This window comes from Lethenteron reissneri, chromosome 35 (genome assembly GCF_015708825.2).
Source record: "Lethenteron reissneri isolate LAM-NWPU_2019-01 chromosome 35, ASM1570882v1, whole genome shotgun sequence".
In the NCBI taxonomy this organism is placed as follows: Eukaryota; Metazoa; Chordata; class Hyperoartia; order Petromyzontiformes; family Petromyzontidae; genus Lethenteron; species Lethenteron reissneri.
Genome location: NC_083813.1, coordinates 11,280,381 through 11,300,375, shown reverse-complemented (window position 1 = coordinate 11,300,375; position 19,995 = coordinate 11,280,381). Strand labels below are relative to the sequence as shown.

General features: G+C 46.9%; 1 protein-coding gene across 1 annotated transcript; it reads left to right on the top strand.

The window, feature by feature from the left end:
• The first annotated feature begins 732 nt into the window (after positions 1-732).
• Positions 733-19,775, top strand: DNAJA2 (DnaJ heat shock protein family (Hsp40) member A2). The gene is made up of 9 exons (XM_061565774.1): positions 733-893; positions 5,774-5,833; positions 7,696-7,934; positions 8,836-8,916; positions 12,854-12,987; positions 13,577-13,773; positions 15,882-16,026; positions 16,665-16,792; positions 17,148-19,775. The coding sequence occupies exons 1-9, from the start codon at positions 816-818 to the stop codon at positions 17,352-17,354; spliced, it is 1,269 nt and encodes a 422-aa protein (XP_061421758.1). The 5' UTR covers positions 733-815; the 3' UTR covers positions 17,355-19,775.
• Positions 19,776-19,995: the final 220 nt, after the last annotated feature.

The following is a 19,995-nucleotide window of genomic DNA, read 5'->3' as shown; positions in this document are numbered from 1 at the left end:
TCGTCCAAAATCGCGTGACGTCATATATGGACGGCCCCTAAGTTCATATGCCAAGTAAAAAAAATGGTCATCACGAAACATGTTTTTTTATGTTCTCATCGGGACCTGTGGTGTAAAATGCAATGTCCAACTCTTGTTCTCCACTCTGTCTCTGGCCTTGCTGTTGTCGAGTTGTGAAAGAAGGGCGGATGCATTGTTCTTGGCCTTGTTCTCGATGTTTGCGTCAAGACGTCACCACGTAGCTATGCATTCGAGCGTAACTTCGTTACGTAATTACGTCCTTGCCCGCGTGGGTGTGTGGGGGGAGGGGTGATATGGTGACACGACGTCACCAGGCCGGGGCGGCTTCGATCACGCCGTCTCTCGGAAATACACGAAGGCGTAGTTACGTCACGACACAAAAAACCTCAAGGTAAGTGCCGAGCGCGGTGACGTCATTGCGATGACGTCGTCGAGAGCGGGCGAGTGGGGGTGGGGGTCTAAACCTGAGCTCTCGGCCAATAAGCGCGAGGCGCGATGACGTCACCGAGAGCGGGCGAGATGGAGGTCTAAACCTGAGCGCTCAGCCAATAGGCGCGATGACGTCACCGAGAGCGGGCGAAGGGGGCGGTACTAAACCTGAGCGCTCAGCCAATAGGCGCGATGACGTCACCGAGAGCGGGCGAGGTGGGGTGGGGGTCTAAACCTGAGCTCTCGGCCAATAAGCGCGAGGCGCGATGACGTCTTTAAAATGGGGCGTGTCTTAAGCCGTTGGACGGAATCGCCCTCTGGCCCCTCCCTCCTCCCAGCCGCCGAGAGAGAGAGAGAGAGCGATCATGGCGTCTGTAGCGGACACTCGGTTGTACGATCTGCTCGGCGTGACGCCTACCGCCAACGAAGGCGACCTCAAGAAGGTGAGGAGGACTACAGTTACCCCCACGTCCGTTCGACCGGGCGGCGTCGTTGGATTCCCCTCGCCCGGCCGTCTTTTTTTTGTCTCCCGAGCGATGCGAGTCGCCGACTGTTCTAGTAAAAGTCCTTTCCTTCACATCCCCCCCAACCCTTGTCGCTCTCCCGTCGGTGAGGGAAATCGGCGCGTTGCCATTGGTCAGCGCGCGTCACGAGGGCGATATGCCTGTTCGCTATTGGCCGCGCCGCGTCACGTGACGGCGAGGTGGGGGTTGGGAGGCATTCCCCCCCCCCCCTCCCCCCTTTTCAACATGGCGAATGCCCGGCATTTGACGACAGGGAAACTAGGCGAGGGCAGGCGCTTGCGAGGAGATTAGGCCTCGCCGCGCGGGTGGTTTTAAAATTACGGATTTTTATTTAATCGAGAAATGATTGAGGTGATTAATTGAGATACGAGTGTAAGACTTTGAGTTTGTCGCTGTTAGTGTTGTCTTGTGCCAGAATTAGGGGGGTTTTCCTCGCCCATCCAATGCGGTCTTTGTGTAAAATACCGAGAATTTGTGGTACGGTATTTAAAAAAAACGACTTGTAACGTATTCCGTTTTCAAATATGTCTAGTGTCCAACGTAATGTTTAATTAATGTAGTGTTACATGTATATAGTGTCTCGACAATGTATTTAGAATCGCACGCTCTTGAAGGATTTTCAGAGTAACGCAAGACCACACTTTGTCAATCCACTGCTGGATGAAGGCATCCAAGCGCCGTGGTTGGTAATGGTGATTGTTTGACCATACTTCACCCGACTGGTCAATGTGGTTGGGGGGGAGGGGATGCAGAACCGGTTCAGAAATCACTCGCCACTGGACGGCACCATCACGATATAATTCACAACACATGTATAATATTTTATTTTATAGTAGGTTGCTTTTGCAATACCATGGTGATTTGTATAGGGTGCTTAAACGGGAAATGAAAGCGTGTGTATTGTGACGCAAGTTCAATTTTCACCATCTCTTGAGGCAATGGGGGGGGTTATCTAGTTTTCCAGAATAACAAACTCGCGTTAAACCAAAAATGTGTATCTGTCATGGTACATGGTGTCCCTTGAATTGAGTGATTGAAAATTAGACATTAAGATATACCCCTGCCTTAATTTCTGTAGCCGCATGTCTCTTGTTCCGGCTATTGTAATGTTCTAATCATCTCCAGGCACACCGCGTTCTCTGTGTGGCATATACGTAACCGCAAGACAACCATAGCCAACGATGACTCATAAGGAAGCTGAGAGCACAGAATACAAATGCTAAATGCAGATCATTCCTCCAATAAAATAATGGATAAGACTGTCGTGCCCCGCATATTTGTTGTTTTTAGAAACAGTCTTATGTATCCAACTCCATAAAGCTGAACCATAACCCAACACTTAAACCCAATCACCTAACCTTGAACCCTAAGACGATTAGCCCAAACTCCTAACCCTGAAGCCTAAAACCCATACAACCTTAAGACGAACCGTAAAAAAAAACCCTCACTGAACATTCACTCCGAAGCCCGGACCACTTAAACCAGAATCCCTTAACCATACTTGAAATTTAAATACTAGGCTTTCTTTTGTATTTCCATCGACTAAAACCAGAGTAAGGTCTGCGAATGGTCGAATGTATGGTCGATGTTTGGATAAATATATATTTAGGGGCGGTAGTCACTTGATGAAACGATACCGTTTAGAACTGGTGAAGAATACGGATGGTATTGCAACACAGTTTTCGGTCCATTGCCAAAGGGATACTTAATAACCTTACCATATTTATTTGAGATTATACGGCAGTATCTGAAGACTGAAAGGACACGTGTCCTTGCGATATACGTGTACAACCATTTTGTAATCCACTGCTGGATGAGAGGGCCTCCCCCACACTGGGTCGGGTTGGGAGGGGGACCGTACTTTGTGGTGAAGGTGGAGAAAACATCGACGTGGGATCACAGTAAAGGTCAAACAATGGAATTTCACGAAACGTCGTGATTTAATTTTATACCTACGTGACTTTACCGAAAGAACCAAAGACAATAGAATGTGATTCACTACTCTCTGCTGCCCACCCCCATTGTTCTGCAGTACCCCTTAGAAACCTGTTGTTATGCAGCATCGTACCTGCACAATGAGATCGGGTGAATCTCATGTGATTTTGCGATACATAAGCAATGTATTCATAATGTATGTAAAGAGCACAGTATATCATCTCAAGGATGGGTAGTGGGGGGGGTAAAACCGGGTTAAAGATGAAATAAGGTATCATTATATTTCTCAGTCTCCCACCAGTTTATGGGGTCTGAACAGCACATGTGCACCTCTGTCGGTGTTGCAATGCGTTTGCATTCCCCGTGTGCTCTGCGTTCCACGGCAAGTGAAATGCGCTCTTTGTTTGGCCTAGACCTGCCCTTACTGTTGCCGTGGTTTGATGAAGGGCCGTGGCATAGTTTTGTTGGCGTGGTTGTATTATTTCAGCGTGGGTGACTGACGGCTTCCTGGATACAATGCTTGCATTTTATCTAAAGTAACGTGTTTTTCTTTTTTAAATCACCCACCCCCGAGTACATTTCAGTTGTGGTATGTCATGAGATGGAGATTTCTCCATTGCCCTGTGTCATATAATGGCCCCGGAAGATGATGTTACAAACGTAGTTTTAAGATCACTTTTAACTTGGCCTCGTCAAGTCATGTTTTGTATATGCCCTGGCGGAAAATGTTAATTTCATATCACTGAAACCAAACTTGTGAAGTTGGTGACTGGGCAGTGAACATCAATTCGCTTTCAATTCATAACCTAGTTTAACCATAATTCAGTCCACGCGAGTCTGTCTCTGCGAGACTTGGCTGAGATAATAAAATCACTTGCACTAAGGAGCCCAGATTAATCATCGGTTTCTTCCTGGATTTTAACCAAGTGTTCTAAGCTCATTACATGGAATTGAATTTGAGCCACCTCAGGTTACCTTAACTTGAGCAGAGGCCACAGCACATACCTCACCATAAAAAAGGTAGGTTTTGTCCTCAAACAGGAGAATGTCGTCAAGGGTTGGATGAACAGGAGATGTGTTAGGGCAGTGGTCTTCATTAATTTTCGCCAATAACACATGTGTGAGGGCCATCACACTTTAAACCATTGGGTTTGACAGCATTTCGTATTTTTGGGAACTGCACGTCAGGTGCCACACTAAAGTAATACCAGAGCCTGCCAGTTGCCCGCGGGGTTTGCAATGAAGAACACTTTGTTAGGGTGAATGTTTTGTTAAGAATGCAAGAGGTGAGGAAATGTGGAGCCACAGGCTGAATGTAAAGAGGTATCAATTCGGTTTCCCACGCAAATGAGAATGGAACAGTGCTCATTTGTTTACATTGCTGATCCAGTGGTGGAATCTATTCATAGTCTAACCATTTCCCTTTCCATTGCCTTACCACATGTTATTGAAAACTTGTTTCGAGCGTCCAGTGAAGCTCATGTTGCGTGCATATGTTTAGCATAATGCGAAACATACCGAGTCTAAAGACTCTTTGAGGGTCCTGCATTTGGTTATTTGGCCAATTCTTTTGTAAGAAACCAGGTTTTCCAGAGTAAACCGACACAGTTGAGAGGGTAAACAATCTTTATTGTTAGGTCCTGGTGGCTAATTCTTCAGTGCAGTGGTTAATTTGACTTATTCTTATTTACATTGGTAGCTTGGTTGAATAGACAACGTATATCCTTTTCACAACATTCACTGGACACTATTGATTCTAATTATGTCAATAAGATAGTCTTTGTTTGAATCACTATGATGTGAACACTAACCCACATTTTAAGCCAGTTCTGGCTCTTGGATCAGTAATCAGAAATGTAAGTATCTCTAGATTGAGAACTGGTGTTAATGGGAAGCTTTGCCATTGCTTGATTGTGGACATGTTAGTCCATGTTCCTCAGTCCTTTATAAATCCAGGAAGTTATCCTTGAGCCTCAAGACCCTTTAGAAGGATCCTGCATTGGAATGTTTGGCCAAATTCACCCCCATTTTAAAGGAGTTGATGCTTGAGGGAGGAAACTGGACTACCTTGATGAAAACGTGCCACGCATGTGACGCCTTCACGACCCATGTGCTGCACGCACTTTTAAGTGCTCTTCACTTGTAGGAGAAAGTGTCAGTTGGTTTACTGTTGCCCTTAGGCCAGAGCCAGGGTGTCCTCGCAGGGATTAGGTAGGACTTGTCCAAATAAAGTGCCTGAGACACAATACAGCAGTAGGCAACGATGACTATTTTGTACTAATGATTACAAACAAGCATGAAATTGGTGTACAGTTCTATTTTTATATGGACGCTTCTGTTTTAAGAGGCCACAACTTGTACTCGTTTTTGTGTGGGTGGTTATAAATGCAGTGAGGCAATTGTCACGTGGCAACGCAAGGCATGATGGGAGGACTTGTCCTGCACACTTTTCTATGGGACGTGTTTCCCATCCTTTGCAGATTGTAAGAATTGGATTGTCCACCAATCCTGCCCTTGACAGCACTGTATAGTAGTGCAGGTGTGTGTTTGTGTGAAGCCACAGATGAGGTAGCTGGATTTTTCTGTATAAAAAAATAAAATCACGAGTTCCGACCGCTGTGTGCTTCTTTGTTTCGTTGGCAAATAAACCTAAACCGTGGCAGATTTAAAAGCACAGTATTAAACTCACAAAGCTTAATTAACAGTGTGGACGTACGTAACCAAGGCACCTAAAATGTCTGCTTTGTTTAACGTGTTAAACACTGCTTCAAATAGCAAAACAAGTTTCCTTGTGTTTAGATCCTTGCGCAATGCATATTTGCAGATCGGCATGTCTCACTGGTCTCTGCTTGTAATTCTGACAGGCGTACAGAAAGCTCGCCAAAGAATACCACCCGGACAAGAATCCTGAAGCTGGAGACAAGGTAAGATTTTTTTTTTTACTTCTTGGAAGGAACCTAAAAAGCAAAGAAGCGCTTTCATAATGCTTTCAAACTCTGATTTAAAGCATAAAACATATACAAACTCTATTTGTCCATAGCAGGGGTCGTGATAGTTTTTGTAAAGATGATCCATTATACGATAAACTTGAGGTTACAGTTGTGTTGCTGTAAGGGTTTGACTAGACAAAGAGCTGCTCAAATTGATGAAAATGTTGGCCGGAATTTGGCTATTTAAACGAGCGCAAAAAATATAAGCCTCATTGACCAGGGTGATGACATGACATGTCATTTTGCCATGTGACATCTCATTGTTAAGCTTGGTTCGTACGTTATCGCTAATTGAACACTTCTGAGAATTACCCCATGTTTGAAAGTGTGACAGAAGCCATGCGCATACTTGCATTTTCTTGCTTGGTTATTTCAATATCAAAGCAGCGTTGACCCTCATCACTGCGCCTGTACATCTGCTCCTGTAAATTAAACTGCAAATCAAAAAAACCTGACGGTTGTGACGTCTAAAATTCCTAGTGTCGCTCCGATTTGGGTTTGCTTCGTATGGCTGGCTCTCATAATACACTGAGTCGCGGCATCGCTGTTGTACCGGCTCCCACAATCATGAGAATAATTTGGATTTGTGTAACTTAAGACTATAAGCTCTCTGGACTTTGTCCAACAACAACGATATTTTTTTCATCAAATAATACCGACGAAACATCAAGTATTGCAGCTTGCCAGTGACCTGGGACACATGAGAACAGCAAAATAATTCGAATGAAAGTTTTGATTAAATGGCCAAACCAAAACACACTCTCCGCGTGTCATGATGACATAGCAGTGTTGCCAAGTTGAGTGGTGCCCTGAAAAATAAATACTTTGTAATTGGTGCTGGCTTCACTTGACAGTCCACAATTTTGTTGAATAATTTCTCCCAGCTGGGCCAACAAGAGATTAATTATAACCCTTAATTTAGGTAAATCACCTATCCAGTTTTTCCAGGACCCCCCCACCTCCTTTCTCAGCTTTGTATAAAAATAAACACCGGGTCATACCTTCATTGTTTCAACTAGAGGACACTATCCAGAGTCATGTGATGTTGACTTTGAGTTCTCATTTGATCATTAATGAAGCAGCAAGCTCACTGACAGTCCAGAACAAACAGTGGGAGCCGTTTGCCTTTTAGATTGTATCTTAAGTCAATGGTAATTTGAGGAAGAAAGTTATTCATCTTGTGTTCAGTTTGTAGCTTCTAGGCTGTCGAATTGTTTACCTTGCTTATATTAAAATGCAACATACAAAAACACTAAGGCTTATCTTGTAGCTGGACACCCTAGGCTTTGCATCCTGACAGCAGTGGATAGATTATGGCTGATGATTAATTATTATGATACATGCTTAACAATTAATCATTTAGTGTGTTCCATATTCGCAACATTCTTTTGCACAAGGCACTTTCACAGACAGGTGTAACCTGCCAGTAGGGGGTGATGTTACAAAGTCATTTTTCCAAAATAATGATTTGGTGGTTAATTCTCTACACGTGGAAAAGTGTAACCATAACACCAAAACGGCTTGGAGCCAACTAGTTTTTTCCCCATGGGTTATTTAACATCCATCACAAAGAAAATACTCACGCTTAATACACGCCCAGAATTAACCTGGTCGGCCATACGGCTCGAACCACAAAGCTCTACAACGCGCCGCAAACACGTGCTAGCACTCAGGCCATCGTCTTCCCGGTTTGCGTTTCTTAATGTTCACGTTCTTCCTCACTAATTTGTCACTTAATCTTTTCATCCCTCCCCGTGTGTCTTGCCCACCGGGCATCGTTCCCCTACGTAAACCAGTTCAAGGAAATCAGCTTCGCATACGAGGTGCTCTCGAACCCGGAGAAGCGGGACCTGTACGACCGGCATGGCGAGAAGGGACTGCGCGAGGGTGGCGGGGGCCCTGGCATGGACGACATTTTCTCGCACATATTCGGCGGCGGCCTCTTCGGCGGATTCATGGGGGGTGGCGGCGGCCGCGGGGGCCACCCGGGCGCGGGTCGCAGGAGGCGTGGGGAAGACATGATGCACCCGCTCAAGTAATCCTCGATGCCAATGCGCGAGGAGTGTGTTTCCCGTTCAACTAACGACGTCGTGGTTAATACGTTTCCGAGTAACGTTTCACCTGCGCCGCCGCCGCCGTGTCGTTTGTTTAACCGCGCGGTGTTGAACATTCTCAGGTGTTTAAAAAAATGCGGCGCGCGGCATCCTGTTATTTAAACACGTTGTAGTTCAATGCGCGCAAGTAATTTTAACCAGCTGTGCTTTATAATTAGTTTAATCGTGCCGGGTAGAATTTACTGAATTCTGTTCTCTGACAAGCGAAAGTTATCCGGATCTCTCGCAGAGCAGTTGAACCCTTCGTGTTAGAGAACGATCCGTGGAAACGGATATCCGATAGATACCTATTAATACCTTCAATTGACCACCTCTGCTCAGCATAGAGCGCAGCACTCGCCTACCCACTCAGTGGTGTGAGCTCAGCGCTCCGAGCCACTCGGCCACCTGGCAAAACACTCCCTTATCTTGCAAAGTACGTCACAGGTTCTATTACATCCCATTTCACACAGTGGAAGGCTTAATTTGTACAGTACATCACCTATTCACCATGAACAACAATAACTGACATTTATGAAGTACAATTCATCCAGGGATCTCGGCGCGCCATGCATAAAGTTAGGAAATTTGAATACTACACTGCCCACACCCAGTGCACTATTTGTACATGGTTGCTATTTTCAATAAAAATTCACACGTCCAACCTTTTCGGACACGTGTCATTGTACCGTAATTACACGCCATGGAAATTCTAGGGCACTGGCGAGTTGGCTACGTTCATTTGAAAAAAAAAAACAGCGGTCAGTAAGATTCAGTCGCCACCCATTTGTTTGTGTTAAGCTTCTCGTATCTTTTCTTCCCTTCCCCCTGGTATCCACACAGGGTGTCCCTGGAGGATCTCTACAATGGGAAGACAACCAAACTCCAGCTGAGCAAAAACGTCATCTGCAGCGGCTGCAGCGGGTAAGTTTGTGCCCCACGCTGTGAGGTTTTGATTTCGCGGTGCCGCGTAGAGCTTTGCGCTACGTGGCAGCGAGCCACATGCCTGCGTATGTATGTACGTTGAACTTTCGCACCGCCGTACGTAGCCAACCGTGCTTCGTCAGGGGTGGGGGGGAAGGACATTGAACTAAACACAAATAGCAGTTCTAAAGAAATGTTTTTTTAATGAAGATGATTTAAAAGTGCATAGCCCCAGTGGCGTCCTAATATGGGAAGGAAGAGCGTTCCAGACGGCCGCAGAAGCGCATCTGAAAGGGCACGATTCGGTGACTGTCTTTGTTCGATGGTTAGCCAAAAGCCGCTGCGAGGGTGACCGGAGTTTGCGTGATAGTTTATGCTCCTTGATGAGATCAGCAAGGTATTGCGGTTCATTTGCTGCAAGCACTTTGTTTGTAATGAGTACGACGTTACAATGTATTTGTTCGGTAACCTGAAGCCAATGCAGCTCAGCGAGCACTGGTCTCGTGTGCGAATAACACTGTGCTATGGAGGTCTGGCTGTGGCGCATGGGTGTGTGAGTGTTTTTTTAGAATTGTACAGATAAGGATTGGACAGATAGATTTGTGCGGCAGTGCCCACCGCTTGCTCACGATGAAGCCCCGTGGCGTTTAACCCCCACTCGGCACAGTGGTTGCCCATCCGTGCATTACCAGGGTTCAAGCTGCTTGGCTTCTGCGATCTGGTGAGATTGGACGCCTTTTGCGTGTATTGGGCAAAGGCCTCAACGTATATCGGACGGTGGTGGCACATGCCTGTAATTCGGCACTATGTATGTATGTTGAACTTCTTTCGCACCGTACGTAGCCAACTGTGAGAGCGAGAGTTAGTGCCATCACACTAATGTTGTGAAATTCCCTTTCGATGGGCTTCAAGGTCCCATACCCTAGCCTGCCAGGCGGTCCAGCAAGTGTGGACTAATCTCCATCTGTTCACTCTATACGAGATGTTGTTACCCCCTTACTATGCGTGGATTTTTGCCGAGTGCTCCCGATTTTCTCTTGCGTATATAAATACTCATTAATTGGCTGAAACATCTGAATGTATAGAGGACTGTAGAGCTTGGGTCATTGTTTTGTCGGCTCACCGCTTGGCTGCTGTGGTTGCTGGTGCCTCCGAGTCGTTCTGTCTTGGGACAGCGAGTAAATACTGTGCGCACTACAAGTTGATGGGTTTTTTTATTGTGTACTCGGCTATTGTTGGACCTGAACTTACCAGTTACTACTAGTACAGTATTGCCAAGAACTATGGAGTTACACTCCACACCGCTATCTCAGACTGCACAAATCTGCGCACTTGAAAACATCCAGGCCATGCCAAGTATAGTACATTATTTATAAACCAGGGAAATATTTTGGCGTTCCCACCACTTGTCACGCACTCGCCCGTGAGTGCATCTACCGTCCTTGGTTAAAGGAAACATTTATCTACAACCTGCACATTTGGAAAGTGTTCGGTGGGATTACTGAATTTAATAACTTTTGTCATTTAGAGAATATAAATGGCAAGAAATAAGTAGACGAAAACATAAACGTTGGTTTACCAAACCCATCAGCCGTGTAAGACTTATGGCAGTACATAATTTAAGCAGCTTTGTCTGAAGTCAAGCAAACGTAATCGGTGCTCGTCAACTGCAGATCGTACAGACAAGCACCCCTCTCCTTACGATATAAGGTCTCAGTTTGTTTGACGCTCCGTTATGTGAAACCTAACACCAAATAATATTTATCGTTGCGGCGCATATGTATAAAATAAATAAGCAAAGTCTCCCTTGCAAATCTGTTTGCATAATAAATTGTTTCTAATACAACCCATCCTTCTGAGAGTACATGATTTCTGCGAGACAAACTATTGTATTACTGTGCTAGTAGCGCTTACGGTGTGTGTGCCTCCCATATATATTATATCCAGTCATAGTTATTAACATGAACCAACGCAGATGGTGTTTGCTGAGGGGGTCAGTTCGGCTGGTTCGAGGTAGCAGATATATTGTACACGGATGAATGTCAAACAAAATTTCCACCAGTTTTTTCACATACCTCTACCTAACCATTTGTTTGGGTAAATTTCCAAAGCGTTGTAATTCTCATGTAGAATTTGTGCACTGGTTAACGTGTCACAGTGCAGTGTAAAGTTATGCTGATGGCCAAATCATCCGGAACGAAGCCTGCTCTCATCAGATCTCGGAAGCTAATCGCGGCTGAGCCCTGCAAAGTGCTTGGGTGGGCTGCTATCATGCATCAAGGTGGTGTAGGCTACTCTCACCACCTTCAGCTCTCGCTCATCATCGTCCTGGTTAAGTGTGGTCGACAAACCTCCACGACCCGCACTGCATGGAGGCCTTCATCCCGCAGCCGGTTAAACCATTTTTGGCTTGCTTCTAACGGGACAGATTTGTTTGTGTCACAACTGTTCCGAAGCTAACTCGCGCGCTGGTATTTGACACGCGGTACCCTTGTCACCAGAATGGGTGGCAGGTTAAGCCGCAGCACGTACATAGGTTGACATGACTTGACGTGCTCTCTCCTTACACTGATCACGATGTAGCGAGTGAGCGTTTGGGGTTGGCAGGGGGTATCAACACGAGGCCGTTAAAAGACCCGAGGCGCAGTATTATCAAGCGTTTCGTAGTCCTCGCCTCGCAGTCAATATATACGCGATTGTTAGGAGTACTGTTTGACGTAGGCAGTATGAGAAGAGTGAGCGATGGACTGATGCATCGCGGTACCACGGGAGATTGCTACGGTTTTGGGAGGCCTTTGTTACGCCGTTGTTATTGATCATGACTGGTGATGATGCAAGCTGTGAAGGTCACTGCATGTAGGAAACCGTATCCGCCTATACATCTCTGATGCTTTAATTTGTTTATTCACGACTATTATTGCTGTACTTAGGAATTGTAGCATTCATTCCTCCATCTTTCTGTCTATCCGAGAGCCCTTGACATACCAAACACCTAAATAAAACGGCTACAAAATTTATTTTACCTTTCTCCAATAACGTTGTACAAATCTGCGTAGTTCTTGGGCAAGGTTGTGAATTGAAAGTGTTCAAGAACAAAATGTCACGCTGCGTACCAGCGTGACTGCCGTTACAACGCAAGTGTGTGGGTGTGAAGCTTGTGCGCCTAATGGGTGCATTATTTTAATGGTGATTTGTTTCCATTCTACATGGAGACTTCCATAACGAGCAGGTTAAATATGATTAGACAAAATAATTTTCAGTACTTATCCAGGAAAGTCTAATTCAGTCTCAAGACTTTTTCAGGAGGATCCTGCTACATATGACATTTGGCCAATTCCGCGTGAAACCAGAGAGAGAACCTGTTATGTAAACTACTGCAATAGACTGAATAATCCACTGCTATCTTGCCATCATGTGGCCACCCTGCAACACAGACATACTACTCCTGTTATTTCCAGGCAGTTTCTCATCCCAAGTAGTGACCAAGCACAACTGTGCTGGAGATTTGACCATAGGCTCGTGAGCTTGTTTTTTTACACTTTGCAACGGAGGTTGAAATTCATTTCTATATTGTCTGTCCGTCTATTCCGTAATGGGGTGGTTACTGCTGGTAATGATGATGCAATATGAGTGAACCTGCAGTATAGTGTGTTGCTATTCGGGACGTAACCTATAGAAAACCTGCCAAATTGATCCGTCAGTTTTGCCGAAAAATATTGGAGAGACGAACCAAAGTAAAATAAAAAAAAAAATATTTGCAGTTGTCTAATACACAATTTTCCCTGGCAGCAACTGCAGAAAAAATGCTTATTTGAAAGTGTTACATAATCCATGTGCATGCACGATTTTTTTCCCCCAACTTATCTTTTTTATCTTAACCTCCATTTCTCATCACCGTCTCCCTACCACCTCCACCATCTTACGCACGCACATACAGCAAAGGCGGCAAGGCTGGTGCTGTGGAGGTCTGCTCCAGCTGCAAGGGCCGAGGGATCCGCGTGATGGTGCGGCAGCTGGCGCCCGGGATGGTGCAGCAAATGCAGACCATGTGCCACGACTGCCACGGGGAGGGTGAGACCTCCACTACCCGGCACACTCTTGGCGCTCTTTTTTTCCACTACCGCAACAGAGCCGCGCCGAGCCATCCCCCGCACGGCTGCGGGACGTGTCGGGTTTATCCACCTGCAGAAGCCGAGCCGTGCATGCTGACATGACACACACATATACACGATAGGACACGGTTTGAAATGTATCAGAATTTGTATTTAGACTGGAGGAATCTGAGCTATGAAGCTCTTTTTCCACAGATGTCCATTATGGGTGGGTCAGCATGTATGTATTTATGTTGAACTACTTTTGCACCGTATGGAGCCAACTGTGCTTATCGCACGTTTGGGGGAAGGACAACAAACTAGACACAAAAATCAGTTCTAAAGAAACGTGTTTTCAATCCAAATTTAAAGTGCATAGCACCAGTGGTTCCGTAATATTGGTTTTGGTTCTGACTCTGCTTGGCCCGGTAAATAGCCAGTGGAAAACCAGCCACACCGGCTGGGGGTTGTGTGCTTATATAAATGAGGGATCTTCGTCGCGTGCATTTGTGCACGGGGGCACTCGTTGCGCGTGTTCTTCCTGACCGTACGTCGCCATCCCCTTACAGGCCAGGTAATAAACGAACGCGACCGGTGCAAGGCGTGCGAGGGCAAAAAGGTGGTGAAGGAGGTGAAGATCCTCGAGGTGCACGTGGACAAGGGCATGCGGCACGGCCAGAAGATCGCCTTCCGGGGCGAGGGTGACCAGGCGCCGGACCTGGAGCCCGGCGACATCGTGCTGGTGCTGCAGGAGAAGGACCATGAGGTGAAAGGGCGCACAGGCTGCCAGGGGCAACGGTGTTGCCGTGGGGCGACCCTGCTGCCGTGGCAACCACGTCACCATCCTCAACTGTGTTACCGTCAGGCTAGCAACAGGGGTTGGCAACCAGAATAACAATTCGGTGTAAAAAAAACTTATTTCAAGTGCCGCAATGCGTGTGCGTAACGTCATGAAGCAGTTCTCGAAGAGCCGCATGCGGCTCCAGAGCCGTAGGTTTCCGACTCCTGGGCTAGCAGTTACCGGTGGTGGTGAAAGTGTGCTGATGGAAGATGTTTGTGAACAAAAATTACCGTTCATGCCCAGAGTAAAACCTTGCGGGAGTGTATAAAAAGAGTGGGCCATCTTTAGTGGGTTTGGGGGGGAGGGTTGTATGTCAGTGGTCGGGAACCTAAGGGGCAAGAAGAGGACTTGGAGAAACTTTTGGCCTACAACCACACATTGTAACTCGCACATACCCAGTCATTTCTGTATTCATGTATGCACGTTGAACTTCTTTCGCACCGTACGTAGCCAACCGTGCTAATCGGAGGTTACTAGAGGGAGGCCCTTGCAACGAGCAAAGTGACTTTAGCGCGTTAAAATTAGAAACGAGTGCCCGATTAGTGCCGCTAAGATGCTTAGCGATGGATACAAATAGTTTGTGGGTCTTGGGCCGTGTGAAGTCAAGTCACGGGTCGTACCTGGCCCTGTGGGCCTTTGGTTACCCACCCCTATCAGAGAGCAGAACAGGAAGGTATTGCACATGGGTGTGAACAGGGAAGGCAATCGGCATTACTGCGAGACATTCGGAGAAAGCACCGTTTTATTTCAAGGCCTCTATAAATATGGTTGTCAGTATTGATCTTCAACTTACCGGTCAACTTTAAGCAATGACACTAGGGCACGTTATACGATTGAATGGGTGACAGTTTGATCTGTTCGCCTGTGTCAGTTGGTGGAGGATCTTGCGACAAAAATCTGGCCAGATCATTGCTTGGCCTAACCCAAAAATGTATTCCGAATCATGGTATTGGCTGTGAAAGCCTTACTATGTGTTAACTTCATGAAATAAGTTAACACTCCTCTGAAACGTGGAGCTATCACTTTCACAATATTCAGTCACTTCTTCTTGGTTCTTTCGGTAAAGTCACGTAGAAGGGAAGTAATAAAATAATAAAAATAAAACATAATAAAACAATTCTCACGACGTTTCGGCCACAACGCAAGCAGCCGTCCTCAGGTGAAAACCAGGTCCGTCGACCTGGTTTGAGGACGGCTGCTTGCGTTGTGGCCGAAACGTCGTGAGAATTGTTTTATTATGTTTTATTTTTATTATTTTATTACTTCCCTTCTACGTGACTTTACCGAAAGAACCAAGAAGATGAATCCCTGCAGTCACGAAAGCTTTAAATCGAAATTCAGTCACTTGTTAAGATATAAAGAGGGTCATTAGAAATCAGGTGGAGTATTTATCAAATGGTCACCCTGTATTATATCAATGATTAAACTCTAAAATTCCCAAGGTTTGATTCGGTCTATGGTAAAGAAAAAGTATTTATCGGTGGCTGTTCCCTCATTGAGGAATCTCTTTCATCGCGTTAGATTTGGGAATTAAATCGTACCACCTCTTATAAACCTCCGTTCACTCCTGCAACTCTTACATGGCCGGCGGTGTGTCATTCGTAGATGCCATGATGAATCATTAGCCGCCTGTTTTTAACGCTTTCTAACCAAGGTTGCCAATCCATTACTTCTGCCCATCTTGAAAAGATGACCCAACAAGAACCAATGTTTAGTTTACAATTGTGTAGATATTAGGTACTTGCCCGATTTGAAAACTAGGCGAATTGATGAAGGCGTTGCCCAAAATTTTGGAGACGCCCCCCCCCCCTCACTCTACATGGAGATAAAATAACTATTTGCAAATATGCAACGGTGTTTTAACCCAAACCGCTACCCGCATCGGCTTGCGTGTCCTTAATTAAAATAATCGGAAGACGGGACGAGTGTCGGGAGAGCGTGAACGCGTGTAAAATATCTTTCCCAACTTATATTTTTCGTATTTTTTTATGCTTGTTTTGACAACGACGATGATGTTCTGTCGCCTCGCAAAGGTGTTCCAGAGAGACGGCAACGACCTGCACATGATGAAGAAGATCGGTCTGGCAGAGGCGCTGTGCGGGGTGCGCTTCACGCTGGCGCACCTCGACGGGCGGCAGATCCTCGTCACCTACCCCCCGGGGAACGTCATCCAGCCAGGTGAGGCACCTGGTGATAGTGCATAGCTGTCGCTCACCGTTCACTTGTTCACCCAGCAAGAGCCTCGCAAGACTTGTAGGTTTGTTTTTAGGAGGGTGTGTGTGTGTGTGTGTATGCACGTTGAACTTCTTTCGCACGGTACGTGGCCAACTGTGCTCATTGGAACAGTAACGGCGGTAGCAGTGATGGGACAGTGCCATGGAGGCAACTGTCGGCTGATGAGACTGTTGAATGAGTGAGTGCCGGAATGTAATTAATCCCTTCTTAAAGATAATCTAAATGAAGGTAAAATATAATATTTGTGCATAAATGAACGCGTTAATGTGAAACCGAGCGTGTTTGCGTTGGCTAATTGTAATCGACTTGGTTTAAGATTATTAAATGGGCTTGGCGGGGACATGTCACCGCAAGGATTAATGGACGACAATCAAGAAAAAATGCCACGAAGGAATGGATTGCGAGAGGACGTTCTGCAGATGAGATGGAGGGAAGACATTGGCTAGCGTTCAAGTGCTGGATGGATCATTAACACATCGCAGCATAACGAGAGATGTGGCAACTCTCATGCGTTCTTCCAGCAGTGCATGGGATGGTGGCCGATGACACTGGTTTTGGTGGTGACTTGTGTGTGTGTGCAGGCTGCATTCGTGGAATCGTTGGGGAGGGAATGCCCCACTACCGCAACCCTTTCGAGAAGGGAAACCTCTACATAAAGTTTGACGTGGAGTTCCCCGACAAGAATTGGATCGATGGCGAAAAACTGGAGGTGAGGCTGTTGGGTCGGATTGGCGAATTCACTGGTGCTGTGCCAACTAGGATAGACGATGTTTACCTAAAATAAATGTTTTTGGATTAATCAAAAAATATTTTGTAACCATCATCTGGCATTGTGTATCTCGGGCAGTTAAATTCTTTTAGATTTTTTTTCCAAAAATTGCAGTGCCCATTTTTTTTATTGGAATGTAAAATTCAAACGGAATGCATTTAAGCGGTTGCAAAGTGTAACCATGCACCGCCATTCTCACTCCCTCTCACCCTCCCTTGCCCACCCTTTCTCCATCACCCTCTCTCGCTTTGCCCTCCCTCCCCCCCCCCTTGCCTTCTCGCTCTCCCACCACCAGCTCCTGGAGAAGCTGCTGCCCGAGCGACCCACGCTGCCGCGCCCCACGAGTGGCGACTTCGAGGAGGTGGACCTCCACGAGCTGGAGGCGACGCGCGGAGGGGCCGGCGCCGGGGGTCCCGGCGGCCGGCGGGAGGCCTACGAGGACGGCTCGGACGACGAGGGCGGCTACCAGCAGGGCCCCGGCGTGCAGTGCGCGCACCAGTGACGGGCCACGCGTGCGCGCGCCATGAGCGGTTGCGTGCGCTTTGATGATTGTCACCCATGTGCGTGCGTGAATGCTTTGGCGCTCGTTGCCCCGCGCGTGTGTGTGCGCGCGGTTGCACACGCGTGCATAGCTTTGTTGGTGCGTTCCTACTGCTAGGCCCATGTGCATTTTGTCGCTCGGGCCCACCGCATTCTGTCGCGCATGGACGTGGAGGTACGCGCAGGCACGCGCGCGTTTGAGCCGGGTTTTTTTTCGTTGTCTCGTGTGAAGTTTTTTTTCTGTTTTGTCCGGGCAATGGCGCTCGGGGGAGCCCTTCTAACCGCGAAGCGCGCACGCACGCGCACGCAAGTGCGGTAGGGTTGAAATATCGACCCGCGCGTGTAGCTAATGCTCCCCCACCCCCCTCTTCACCCCACACCCTCTTCCTCAATAAGTACACTTGCTTGTTATTAATTTTGTTAAATCCCTAAAAGCATCGTCGCAGCCCAGTTTTCTCTGCATTGTTTTGTTCGACTAGGCCAATTCCCCTTTCGTTTGATTCTGTATGTGTGCTTGCGCACGCGTGTTCGTTGCAGTGATATGTACAGTGTTAAGGAGCCTTGCTTAACCAGCCCCCCGCGGCTTGCACGATTGGTAAACTAAGTTGGGTGCGTCACTCTCCATGGGACGCCACCGCAAGCGACCGTTCAGGTCTGTCATCTTCAGAGATGGTCTCAACGCGAGTACATTCAACACCCGTTATCTTGTGGCGGCAGTGTTTATCCTTGCCTGTCTTTGGTGCAAATTGTTTCTGTTTCGCCACACGCCTGTTTTTGTGTGTTGTGTGTTGGGCTTGTTCGCGTTGATTTGGCTCCGCTGTGATTTAGTTGTTGGCGCAGCCTTGTCGTTTGTATACTTGCTGTGGGTTAAAGATTAACGGACGAGCGGACCGGGGGAAAAACTCCCGTGCGCAGAAGAACTGTTGAGAAAGGTGGTTGGCGTCACTTTGCACCTCACTGTGCCGTCAGTACGTTGAAAGGTGGTAACCTGCCACCCCCCCCCCCCCCCCGCGGTTTGCGCGTGTGATGCGGCGTGGAAACGGGATCACTCTAGGGGTGGGTAGGGGTGGCGCGCGGGAGCAGCTTGTACGGACGTTTGTCCAACGCCGATCAATTGGGAGCACGCGTGATGGAAGCAGAAACTAAATTGTACAAAATTGCAAGTGGAGGAGATGCTTCGTGCACTCGCGGTCGTTTTATTTGTTAGTCATTGGTCAGCAACTTGTCGTAATTTATCATGCTTGCTTGAACCCATGGGGATAGCAAATAGTTGGCCTCCCTCTCCACTGCTTACTAGTTTATTGCTTTTATCATCGTGTAATCGCATGTTAATAATTTAATTATTTCACGCAAAGTTGCGTAAGTGGTGTAAAAACAAAACGTTGAGTATAGGCAAGTGTGCTTTGGCGGTAACGAGACCCACACGTACAGTCGCGCGGCAAGCACCGGTGGGGTTTAAATAGTGCCACGAATATTACCCATACCCCCCAAAGTGCGTGTAACCCCTAATCAGTTCTAATTTATTACTGTATCTCGGCTAACATGAATAGGCAACGCCGCTTCGGGTCCTCCCCCCCCCCCCCCCCCCCAGCATTTTCTGCGCCACATTTATTTTGGAGTGTAACCGGTCAGCAATTTGGCTTGGCGAACAGCTGTGCTTGCTATCGCGTGCCAGCGCCCGGGATGTTCTGTACCAGCGAACGACGGATCGTGAAGAAAACCTGACCAATGCATCCGGGCCTTGTGGTGTCGTTTGGGTTGGTGATGTGTGAGAGTTTGACACTGATGTGATGACAATGGTATTGGTGGCAAGGGGGCCACCTCTGTCCTCTCTACCCCCCACCCCGTTTCTGTCGCCAATGCTTTGCGTTTAACGTCTAATCATAAATACATTGTGTCGTGCCTATTTAACTCGCACGGTATGCGTTTGGCTGCACCTCTAAGACGGACCCATTTCATTTAGGGTGGCACCCTGTCAAAATAAAAGCCCCCACCCCCTCGTGAATGTCACAACAGTGTCAAAACAAATTCAAGTTTCCTGCCACTAACCCAAAGGTTTATTCCTGTTGTATCTCATCTACAGTCGTTAAAGTCTGATTGGCAGTTGCAATATTTTCATGTAGTTCTCTAATACGTTTATGCTATAGTATATATTGTTTTGCCATTCTTTCCCTGCCCAGGACGGTTTCCCCACAGGTAATGAGTATGGTCACGGGAACTCCTATTTTTGACAGTGAAGCCTTGTAGCATCGTGCGTGGTCTGTATCCGATTGAGCCCAATTGTATATGCTCCATCGTGCCCATGGTTTTTCTTTTGTTCACACTGTGATGGAAAACAAGATGGTTTTTCTTTCTTTCTCAATAAACACGTAACTGAACATTACCCATGACAACCCAAAGTCGTGTGCGTTCCTTGATATGCTTGCTGTAACACATGCGCGCGCCGCTTTGCGATGCAGTGTTTTGAAACGCAAGGTGTTGGTTGGTTTGAGAGCACGCAGATTTGCGAAAACTCACAAACTCGATGGGACTTGCAGGGTGGCTCGGAGGTAGAGGTACAGCAAGTGGGTTTCTGAACAAGTCTGAGAAGCTTTTACTGGTAG

Excerpts from the sequence above, each read along its gene's own strand:
- DNAJA2 (XM_061565774.1), top strand. The coding sequence starts at position 816 with ATGGCGTCTGTAGCGGACACTCGGTTGTACGATCTGCTCGGCGTGACG. Across the intron at positions 12,988-13,576 it reads CCACGACTGCCACGGGGAGG|GCCAGGTAATAAACGAACGC; the intron begins GTGAGACCTCCA and ends ATCCCCTTACAG. Across the intron at positions 16,793-17,147 it reads TCGATGGCGAAAAACTGGAG|CTCCTGGAGAAGCTGCTGCC; the intron begins GTGAGGCTGTTG and ends TCCCACCACCAG.